A 12,253-nucleotide genomic window follows, 5' to 3' on the forward strand; every position below is an offset into this window, starting at 1 on the left:
TGTCCATGAAGATGGCTTTCTTGATGGCTAGGTGCAAAATCAAAGATGTAGCCACAAGTTCAAAGGGAGGCTTCATCGGAGAGTAAGGACTAAGCTCAAATCCTAGGTTCAGGAGAGTTTCCTGATGCATGGCAACAGGCTAAATAACCCTAATGAACCTCAAAGTGGCAGGATGAGCAAGGACGGTTATGTTGCAGCTATGTTGGTTATAACTGTTTTAGCAAGTTTTTTTAAATGAGTGTTTTTAAGAATTGTGAATGTTTTCTTATAATCCTATCTACATTCATCTTATGGGAAGGATACATTTAAATAATGTGTAATGTAAAGAACCAATGTGGAAGTGGCAGAAATCTGAATACGGTAATGAGAAGGTTTAATGTTAATTAGTATTCTAATAGATTATTAAAAGGAGGAGTTTTGTTAAAATTGGAAAGAGCTCCAATTAATATCAAAAGGGTACCATTAGGTTTCAGGACTATAAGACTGTACCTCTTTCTGTTGTCAGTGGACTGATCAACTACTGTTTGTTTAACTAATTTTTCTTTTGAATAAAGTTTGGGTTTATCACTCATAAGAACAGCCATAGTGGGTCAGACCAATGGTCCATCTAGCCCAGTATCCTGTCTTCTGACAGTGACCAATGCCAGGTGCTCAACGTGTCACCTAGTGGTCCTCTACTAAATAAGTTTTCTGTAACCAATCTAGAGACTTGAACCTGAAAACTAAGTTGGGTTTTATTGCACCCTTATCCTTAATTTAGTATTAATTGGGAACATTTCAACGTAACAATTACAAAAGGCTATAGTGATGACCATGGTAGAACATCTGAGGTGCATATTTGAGTGATTAGAACCCCAAATTTATTTAAATCTGTTTGGTGAGAACTAATAAAGCAGGAAGTTCTTAGACAGCAAATTGACTTTTCACTTCGATCAAACAGCTTGTCAAAAATTCAGTATACAGCCGCAATCATTTGGCACAGACTGGATTTGTTTAGCAAACAGCTCAGCTTTCTTATCAGTCCTGCACATCTTTACTTTCCTCTGCTGGGCACAGCGAGAAAGAGAATCTTAGGGTAGGTCTACACTACGAAATTAGGTCAATTTAATAGAAGTTGATTTTTTAGAAATCGATTTGATACAGTCGATTGTGTGTGTCCCCACTAAGCGCATTAAGTCAGAGGTGTGTGTCCACAGTACCGAGGCTAGCGTTGACTTTTGGAGCGTTGCACTGTGGTAGCTATCCCACAGTTCCCGCAGTCTCCGCCGCCCATTGTAATTCTGGGTTGAGCTCCCAATGCCTGATGGGGCAAAAACATTGTCGCGGGTGGTTCTGGGTGCATGTCAACAGGCCCCCCTCCCGTCCTCCCTCTGTGAAAGCAACAGCAAAAAATCATTTCTCGCCTTTTTTCCTGGGTTACCCGTGCAGACGACATACCACGGCAAGCATGGAGCCCGCTCAGCTCACTGTCACCATGTGTCTCCTGGGTGCTGCTGGCAGACGCAGTACTACACAACAGCATCCCTTTGCCTTGCCTATGGCAGATGGTACAATACGACTGCTAGCCGTCATCGTCGTCTCGTGGGTGCTCCTGGCCGACCTCGGTTAGGTAGGTCGGGGGCGCCTGGACAAAAATGGGAATGACTCCAGGTCATTCTCTTCTTTAAGTTTCGTCTCATGGAGATTCAGTCCTGCCTGGAATATCATGCCAGCTGGAGGCTTCTGCCTCAGGCTGCTCTCCCAGTCGGCAGCACCACGCGGTCGCACATACCCCAGCCTACCCCTTGCTCCCATGGCTCATGAAGCCTGGACAGTAGTAAGGAGCAGTTCAACTATAGGCTGAGCAAATGCATAATGGTGGTAGAATGTGCCTTTGGACGTTTAAAAGCTCGCTGGCACAGTTTACTGACTCGGTTAGACCTCAGCGAAACCAATATTCCCATAGTTATTACTGCTTTCTGTGTGTTCCACAATATCTGTGAGAGTAAGGGGTTGACGTTTATGGCGGGGTGGGAGGTTGAGGCAAATCGCCTGGCCGCTGATTACGCGCAGCCAGACACCAGGGCGGTTAGAAGAGCACAGCAGGGCGCACTGTGCATCAGAGAAGTTTTGAAAACCAGTTTCATGACTGGCCAGGCTACAGTGTGAAAGTTCTCTTTGTTTCTCCTTGATGAAAACCCACCCCCTTGGTTCACTCTACTTCACTGTAAGCCAACCGCCCTCCCCTCCCCGCTTTGATCTCCGCTTGCAGAGGCAATAAAGTCATTGTTGTTTCAAATTCATGCATTCTTTATTAATTTGTCACACAAATGGGGGGATAAACTGCCAAGGTAGCCCAGGAGGGATGAGGGAGGAGGGAAGCACAGGGGTGGGGTAGTTGTAGGGGCACCCCCTAGAATGGCATGCAGCTCATCACAGAAGCGGCATGTCTCGGGCTCTGACCCGGAGCGGCCGTTTGCCTCTCTGGTTCTTTGGTAGGCTTCACACGGCACTGCTTATAACCCTTCTGTCCTTCATGCCCTTGGAGATTTTTTCAAATATTCCGGCATTTTCGTCTTTTGGAACGGAGTTCGGATAGCACGGATTCGTCTCCCATAAAGTGATCAGATGCAGTACCTCCTGTTCGGTCCATGCTGGAGCTCTTTTGCGATTCTGGGACTCCATGGTCACCTGTGTGGATGAGCTCTGCATGGTCACCTGTGCTGATCAGCTCGCTACGCTGGCCAAACAGGAAATGAAATTCAAAAGTTTGCGGGGCTTTTCCTGTCTACCTGGCCAGTGCATCTGAGTTGAGAGTGCTGTCCAGAGCAGTCACAATGGAGCACTCTGGGATAGCTCCCGGAGGCCAATACCGTCAAATTGCGTCCACACTACCCCAAATTCGACCCAGCAGGGTCGATTTCAGCGCTAATCCCCTCGTCAGGGAAATCGATTTTAAGAGCCCTTTAAGTCGACAAAAAGGGCTTCATCATGTGGATGGGTGCAGGGTTAAATCGATCTAATGCTGCTAAATTTGACCTAAACTCGTAGTGTAGACCAGGGCTCAGCTGAACTGTCTCAGTAGGAGACAAAGGGGATTTCATTTTAAATGTATGATTTATTCTCGGTAGTGTTAAAATAGCACTAGCTAATGAGCTGAGACTAAGACATCCAGAAAAACCATTCGCCAAATAACGACAAGCAGTTATGCTCAAGCACCACGTCTGCCCAAAGACCCAGATAGGCTGTTGGCACCGACAGAGTGGTAGTTTTCCTCTGGGGCTGCCAAACCCGATGATAGCACATCGGCCTTCTATTCCGGTACCACCGATGTGGGGGTAGTTGATAGCACTTTTGCCCCAACCTGGTGTCTGAAAAGTGATTCGTTATCTACCTAAAATTCAACCTGTAGGGGAGGTTAAGGACTCCCAAGGGTGTCCCATTCTGGTAACGGAAAGGGTGTTCTGGAAAACTGACAGTGCTTCTTCCCGCCACCTAAAATTGATTCCAGTCCAGGATGATTGAAAAACCCCAATACGGGTATTGGAAGGTGATTAAGCACCTACCCTTTGATTCCCTTCTCCCAAGAGAAACATTGAGGGAGAAAACACTGAAGTTTCAGTATGTCTAGGTTCCAGATGGAGGAAACATCCTTTGTAGTTTTTTTTTTTTTTTTTTTTAAGTCCTATGTTACCAGTCTTTGGGGAGAGATCTGAATATCAGTGAATGTTGCAGACCAGCTAGATTCTGTTGTCTCTGATTGAGCATGGTAAGATTACATGTCAGCATCAAATATATTAGTAGTCATTATTTTAATGTGACCAAGGAATGGAAGGAAAGAGCTTTGTCACAGAGATAAAGTTGAGGCTCTTGGGACAGGGGAGTTTGAGTGGGAGTTCTGTTGGAGGAGAAGCAAGTAGGCAAGCCCCTGTTCCTTATGGGCAATGAGTGAGTTTGTGTGTGTTTTTTCTTTTTTCAGTTTGCAGAGACTGATAGGGGGCAGTGTGCTGTGAGAGAAGTGGAGCCCTGATTAGAGGGCAGGACTTCCCTGATTAGGGGGCATATAAAGGCAATGAAGGAGCCAGCCAGTGGCATACAGATGAAAACAGGGGATATTAGTGGGAGTTTCTGAGTGGAGTTTGGGAGAGGAGAGGTGTGGTGTTCTCATTTTGGTTTGGTTATTTTGTTTTTTTCTTGACAGAAGTTTAGGCTATGACAGATACAGAAGGAGCAGTGGTAGTGACACAAGGGATGGAAGAGACAATGAAGATGACCAGATGTGGAAGCTACAGGATGTACATTATCCTGGAATGGGTACCGACAAGAACTTAGTTTGTATGAAGTGCCCCTGGTAGAGCTCATGGAAGAGAAGACCCAAGGTTTGGATATGCAGGTGGAAACTACAGTTGAATTTCGAAGGGGATTCAAGCAAATGATGGAGGGAAGGCAAGACTTTCAGATGCAAGCTGCACTAGAGAACTGTGAGGGTAGACTGCTGGGTGAGGAAAGTGGCCAGTGGAAGCATGTGACTATGAGAACCAGGGAGAGGAAAAGATCAGAGAGTGAAGCAGAAATAGGAGCTCAGGAACGGGTTTGCTGAGTTGGAAAATGAAGAAGGGGCACAGCAGGCAGTAACAGAAGATTGGAAGACAAGGAAGAAGAGAAGAGCGGCTAGTCCTACAAGAAGAGGGGAAGAGACAATGGAGATAGCCAGAGTTCAGAGCCCCAAGAAGATACAGAAGGACTTGCAAAACACTGCAAGGGAGAACAAAAGACCAGGGGACTTGCAGCCAGAAGGAACAGGAGGAAGGCCAGAGAATCACACCAACACCAGGAAGAGGCAGGTCTACGTGATTGGTGACTCCCTACTAAAGAAGGGCAGACAGGCCTGTTACTAGAGCTGATCCAGAGAACAGAAGGGTGTGCTGTCTGCCAGGAGCTAAGATACAGTATGTGGACCCAAGGCTGAAAAGGATCCTAATGGGAGCAGAAAGAATCCACTGATTGTCCTACACATTGGAACAAATGATACTGCTAGATTCTCGCTTGGATGCTGACGGGGAGCTGTGGTCACTTGAAGAATGTTATCCAGACCTGGTGCAGGTTGGAGGGAAAGTTCCATTATAAGGAGGTGAAACTTTAGCTCTGTTTTTCCTGGAATAACTTTTGACTCTTGAGCAAATCTTGCACTTGGCTGCTTCACAAGTATTCACCAAGCAGCAAATACAGTGCAAATGGCCATCAATAACTCAGATGGACTCCCGGCAAGCGAGGCAACACTTAAATCCTGGGGATTTGGGCATACCCTAAGGGGAAAAAAGCTCCTTCAGGGAAGCGGAGGGACCCTAAAAGCATCTAGAAACAGCACAAATAAAAACTAAAACTATAACTATTTAAATAAAAACTGATTACCTAGTCCTAATAGACTAGTTTAACTAAAGATTAAGAAACTAAGAAGAAACAGGTAACTAGCTATATTACTTGGCACCACTGAAATGTTCCATCTCAGGACATAGGTGGTTGAGAAGAAACTGAGGGTCGTTTGTTCACTGCAACCTCTATATACCCCCAGTTGGGGCACGAGGAGAGCTACAGCGCACATGCAGAACAAAACAGGACCTGCTGCCAAAAATCTCCAAAGGCATGTGGGAGCATCAATACCTGAAATGGAGCACCCATAGGGCTATTACTTGAAGAATACCTGATCTTTTCCCAAAGGCAGAGAGTGGGAATGGGAATTCCGGATTTCATCGAGTCTGGGACTGAAGGGAACACTGGTCTTATCCATGCAGATCTCATTGAAGATGCTTCCTCCTGGCTTGCTCCCTATTCTGAGTTTCCTACTTTTAAGCACCTGAGGGGTAGGGTGGTGGCTCATCTGGGGAAACAGACTCCAGGCTGTTTGCTAAACTTCAGACCCTTCGTTTGTCAGCAGGGAACAATTAGGACAGAGCCCCATCAGCACTGCCTTCCAAAAAGGCTCCTTTAGCTTCTTGCATGCACTTGTGCTTTGGTTCTTGCTCTTTATGTGCACCACCAAGGAGAAGGAGGCAGAAGTGAGGACACGTCAGTAACGTACTTACCTTGCTTTGCTAATTAAAGCTTTAACTTTTAAGATTTAGTCAGCTAATCTGGTGTTCTTACAAGCTGAATCCGATAAACCAAAGTTTCTCTCTCTCTCTCGGTCAGTTGCAAAACAAACCAAAGAACTTTTGGAGTCTCATTAGGATGCATCACTTCAAATTTGGGAGGAAATTCTACCTCAGTCCCAGATCTAACCTATCAATTATGAGGCTACTAGACCCTTATCTGCAGATTTTGGAGGGAACGGGGCAAAGTTTTAAGAGAAACTCCGCTGCAATCTTAACAATGGAGTAGATGTCACTTTGTAATTTCTGCTTTTCATCTTCAAAAAAACTCAAAGAAAATAAAGAATATCTGCATCAATTTTACAGAGCTCTAGATAAAATGGTATTAGCTCTTATATAATGCTTTTCATCAGTAGATCTCAAAATGCTTTAAAAGATAATCTCCTTTGTAAAGCCACTTTGTCTTGATGCAGGTAGATCTCAGATAGTCTATTACTACTGGGATTAATAGGGAACTATATAATAAGACTACTGAATGCTTCTTACCTTGATGTGTAAAATTGCTGTTCCTGGGGGATGAGCATCTGTTATTGATCTTAAAAGTTTCCCACTAGCCAGATCCCACATGGTAATCTGCAAACAAAGTTAATTTTCTTCAGTACAAGTTTTCGTTATCAAGTGTGCAAACTGAAATAAGATATTCTCCATGCCTCCCTGAGCATCAATAAATTAACAAGTTTCTCAGTTCCCAAGAAATTTCCAATCTTAGATTTTCATCTGATGACTTGTTTCTAAATTTGATTTGATGCACCCTTTATCTTGCTTGTCCATGCGCAGTCTGGGGAAAAAAAAAAAAAACAATCCACAGAAGCTCTCAATTTCCAGCAAAACTTACCTCTCATCACCTTATATGATATTAAATGAATGGATAATTATAATACAGTCTTTAATTACCCACAATATACCATTTTTCAAATAGTGCAACAGTTCATACAATTTCTTCTACAACATTAGAGATCTATGTGTAACATCTACTACTGATCCCTGCTCTGGACAGGTCAGACCTGTTGACCGTAAGTCATTCTATTCTCTTCAGATTCTTATACCATGCCCATCACCAGGATATCCGATCACTCTCCAGCACTGCAACTGACATGTTAGCATCTGAATTTTTTTTCCCAATCTCATCTCTGTCCACTCAAGGAAAACTGCATGTTAATTTAAATTTTATTTCTGCAAGGTGCGTTGTATGTATTTTATTTGGAAGGTAAAGTCAAAGAAGTGTGGTGAGGTTTAGATTCTGTGCGATCATGTTCCGCAGTCTTGGGCTGGCCACTGGTAATTAAAGACTGCTTTGTAAAGCCTACACACAAGAGGGAAGAATTAAGGTTGAGTGTACTCCAATAAAATTTCCATGTATCCCAACTTCTGAGTGCTTTACCATATGGTCTTAATGTAAATTTTATTGTTATTTTAGAGATTCCATGACCTGGAACTGTTTGGCTACAGGATCAACAGAGCATTGGCTTTTCCACACTTAAAGCGAGAGTTCTCCTCAGACTTGTCTCACTGACTCATTGAAACCTTTATGCATTGGGTGCACAAAGTTTTCAGCAGCACAAACAAAAAGGCACCCTATGGAATCCCATGCATATCCTAGAATATCACAAGGATGCAGCAATGCTCCAATGTGCATGTCCCATAAGCTTACCTCCTCTGACTGTACGTAAAAAAAAATGTTAAACATTTAAAACTGAACACCAACTGAGATGCAAAGTGCTATTTTCATAGATTCATAACAGCCTAATTAAAACCAGTTTCCATCAAACTCTCAAAAGGTATTGCATACTTTTGCTAACCACCTCCCTATGTTTCAATTTTCTACCTTTAGCTATTGTGACAATGGCAATTTTTTTTAAATGGTCTCAATTTTTTAAAAAACACTTTTTACCTAATAATAAAATTGAAAAATTAAAAAAAAAAAAAAAAAAAAAAAAAAAATATATCTAACCTTCCAGTAGTGATCAGACTGAGAAAATTTCAGCATGAAAAGATCAAAATGTTATGGAGCCTGAGCAACTGAAATCATGGTCTGAAACAGGAAATGCTCAGACAACTAACTAGATTTCTCTGTCACTCTAGCTATAATGCTGCTACAGAATTTCATCATTAATACATGTAAGAGTTCTAACACATCTAGAAGGCTAAAATTCTGAACATAACTTTTATGTACTTTTACACTTTATTTGTATATAATAACTTTTATTTGCAAGTAAGAGTTTAAAAATACTAAAAGCTTGGGTGATTTGTGTGCTGAGATCAACAAAAGACTTAGTTCCATATTGTTACCCTCAGTTTTGCACAAGCCTTATAGATCAGAAAGATGAGAGGGGCACATAGAGGCAATGTTCAAGTTTCCCCACTTCAGGGTATTATACAAAAACTCACTTTTTTGTGGGGGAAAAAGTGTTCAAGCATCTTCCTAGCATGGAAGAAACTCGTCTCCAATTTTTACTTACTGAAATTGGCTTGAAAAGCAGGCATCTCAGCCACTGCTAATCACAGTGTGTATAGGAACAAATATTCAAGGAACGTATTTACTTTACAACATCCCCAGTTAATACCCATCACCCGGCTTCCTCCCTTCCAGTCCCTCTCACAACGCAAGGAGAGAATAATGATGAAATGAAATGAAGAAGATAAGATTACAACAGAGTAAGGACACTATTACGGGAGGCAGTAATTTTTCATCGCTATGAAAGAAGAGTGAAAGGTATCTGGTGAAAAAGAAGGAGCAAAAGAAGATGAAGATAAACAAAGAAAGGACATGCACCTGGAGGTTATGGAAAAGGTTGCAGAGATTCTTGATCTTAAGTTTCATATCAGAATAATATTTGATCTCCTTGAGAGACAAGGTGGGTGACAATCTCTTTATAAGACCAACTTTTGTTGGTGAGAGAGACATTACTTCACCCACCTTCTCTCTCCAATATCCTGGGAACAACATGGCTACAACAACATTGCATACAATATTATCATCTTCTTGGAATTTTGATTTTATAACTATACATAATATTTGTCCAGGGATTCCTTTCTTTAGGACCAGAGATGGATCCAAACTGCAACACTAAATCAGAGCCCTCTTTCCCCAAAGTTTGACACACTTTGGACCTACTGCTTCCATATAATGCATCAAACCATAACTCTGAGCAGCCCCAAACTTTGGGGAAAGATTCAGATGTGAGCTACTCAAATCAATCCTAGCTCTCAAAATAATTCAGGATTAAGTAGAGTATATAATTCCTAGATAACACTCAGCTCAAACTGGAAAGGCTTAAACCCAAATCAACTAGCTCCCTAGGAAGAGATGTTGGTAGACAAGCACGCTGCACTAAGAGAAACTGTTATCCTTCAAACAACAGTCATTCCTAACCGTCTTATTCCTATTCCCCAACTTTCTTACTCCTATTAAATATCAATTACCTGTCCTTTTGCAAAGCCACACAGTAGTCTTGAACAGTCATTGTTGATACTGAGAGCCGAGATAGCCCCATACTGGGCCCCAACAGCAGTGCTGCCCAGACAAAGCCGAAGAGCCTGGTTTGGATCTAAACAAGAAGTAATATAGTAAGAATGATAAAATAAAAGGTATAACTATTAAAATTAAGGCCTCAGTCCTGCAAATACCTATGCACATGCTTCACTTTGAGTACGAGTACTGCTCACATGCTTAAAGTTAAGCACACGTACAAGAATTTAAAAGCAGGGTCTAAGCCAGAAGAGAGAAGGAAAAAAAACTTTGTATTTGCTTGACTTAGTAGACTACTTTAATAAGAACACAGTATTTGGGGGGGGGGGGGAGAGGGGAGAGTTTGAAAACTACAGCAGAAGAAAAACAATTTTCATGATTTTTTGAAATACAGGCAAATATTTAATATCCTTTAAATTATTCTTTCGTGGTTGCTGTTGGAGCTGATTTTTTTTTTTTTTTTAAATAAACTGCTTTTACTTTTTACTAACAGGTGGGGGAAGAAGTGAAAATAAAGGAACTTGTGTCCTGCCTCCTTGAGCAATGGCATCCTTCCCAGCACAGACTGCTCTCTTACCAGACAGGAGGATTCTAGTGAGGAGGTCAGACAGCTTTCTTTACCTGAAATTTCTGGACACCATTTAACAAGGAAGTCAATAAATCCCAACCTGAAACACCACATTTATCTGAAAACATTCACCACATGTTCAAACTGAAGCGCAATTCCTCCGGAAGTTGAAGTCTGAAAGACGAAAGTTGTTCTCTTCCTATCAGCTCAAAACACAATCAGTTCCTTTGTACTTTAATTTTACTTACAACCTGCCAGTTAGGAGGAAAATTGCAGCCGCCGTAATTTTTTTTTTTTTAAAGTTGTTTTGTAAGTTGTCTCATGTCTTTTTTGACATTAATATTATAGCCTCCCAAAAAGTTAACAAAAAACCCTTTACTACATGGAGGCTGCTGTTAGCGAGAAAACAAGAGAAACTGATGCAGCAGGTCAGACTAGATGATCATGATAGTCTCTTCTGACGTTGAAGTCTGAGTCTATAAAAGAACAACCTATTTTTATTACCAATCCTGTTCATTCTGACTTTACCCACACTGGATTGCCCCTTTAACAAAATCAATTTTGTAAGGAATATTAGCATGATATTTTCAGCTGTAACATTCAACAACGCATCACCAACTGAAGTCTTCGACAAGTAGCTCTTTACCAATCTAGCTATAAAATGTCTTGTCTTATTAGCTAGCTTTACACCATTAATTTAGAAGAACTATGCTGAATTACATCTGAATATTATTTTTAGCCCCACAGTGCAAGCGCCCTCCTGACCTCCAGGGCGTGCAATTTGCGCTCCTCTTCCGATTTATGAGGCTTCGAAAAGAAGACCAGTAAATGTGTGTCTTGGTCAGAATGAAACTGTGAAACTACCTTGGACAGGAAAGTTGGATGCAGCTGCAGCTGGACCACATCCTTGTAGAACACCGTACAGGGTGGCTCTGAAGTAAGCACCCTGATCTCAGAGACCCTGCGGGCGGATGTTATTGAAACCAGGAAAGACTTTCCAGGAGAGAAGGAGAAGGGAGCAGGAAGCTAGAGGCTCGAAGAGAGGACCCATGAGCTGCGACAGCACGAGATTCAGGTCCCAGGGAGGGACGGGATCTCTAATGTGCGCGTACAGATGTTCCAGACCTTTCTAAAACTGGACCATCACATGGTGAGCGAAGACCGACCTGCCCTGGAGTGGAGGGTGGAAGACCGAAATAGTGGTCAAATGGACTTTGATCAATGACAAGGACAACCCTTGGAGCTTGAGATGCAGAAGATAGCAGGCCTCACTGCAGGCCATCCTGGACTCAGCCAGGATACCCCAGACCAAGGCTCAGCATGTGAACTTCTTCCACTTGGCCAAGTAGGTTGCTCTGGTGGAGGGCTTTCTGTTACCCAACGAGACCTGTTGGACCCAGGCTGAGCATTCCTGTTCTTACGCATTTAGCCATGCAGAAGCCACGCTGTGAAGTGTGGCGCCACCAGGTTTGGATGCAGAAGACTGCCATGGTTCTGGGACAGCAAGTCTGGCCAGAGAGTTAAATGCAGCAGGGCAGCTACCGAAATGTCCGTCAGCGTGCCAAAGCAGTGGCGCCGAGGCCACGCAGGGGCTATCAGAATCACCTTCGCCTTGTCCTGTTTGATCTTCATGAGGACCTTGTGGATTAGCGGCAACAGTGGGAAGGTGTACATCAGAGCCCTCGACCATGGGAGCAGAAAGCCGCCCAACAGGGAGCCCCTGCCCAATCCCCAGAACAAACAGAACACGTGGCATTTCCTGTTCTGACAGGAAGCGAACAGTCCACTTGGGGAGTCCCCCACCTCTGGAAGAACACACTGACTATCTCCGGGTGGAGCGACCACTCGTAGTGAATCAAGAAGGTCCTGCTGAGGCAATCTGCTAATACGTTCCTGGCCCCAGGCAGATGCACAGCTACCAGATGGATGGCATGCCGCACACAGAAGTCCCAAAGGTGGAGAGCTTCTTGGCAAAGGGCAGACGACCTGGCTCCACCCTGCCTGTTGATATAATACATCGCTGTGGTATTGTCTGCCAGGTCCTGCACCACCTTGCTCTTCACGTGGAGCAGGAAAGCCTGGCAGGCC

The 12,253-nt window shown here is 43.2% G+C and overlaps 1 protein-coding gene across 1 annotated transcript in view; it reads right to left on the bottom strand.

The window, feature by feature from the left end:
• Positions 1-12,253, bottom strand: part of VPS8 (VPS8 subunit of CORVET complex) — a 264,409-nt gene that overhangs the window by 223,374 nt on the left and 28,782 nt on the right. The window contains exons 8-9 of the mRNA XM_029911106.1: positions 9,552-9,676; positions 6,615-6,701 (exon numbers count right to left, since the gene is read on the bottom strand). Of these exons, the coding sequence (XP_029766966.1) occupies positions 6,615-6,701; positions 9,552-9,676 (212 nt within the window). The remainder of the gene's footprint in view (positions 1-6,614; positions 6,702-9,551; positions 9,677-12,253) is intronic.

This window comes from Terrapene carolina, unplaced genomic scaffold (genome assembly GCF_002925995.2).
Source record: "Terrapene carolina triunguis isolate 2854851 unplaced genomic scaffold, T_m_triunguis-2.0 Scaffold88, whole genome shotgun sequence".
In the NCBI taxonomy this organism is placed as follows: Eukaryota; Metazoa; Chordata; order Testudines; family Emydidae; genus Terrapene; species Terrapene triunguis.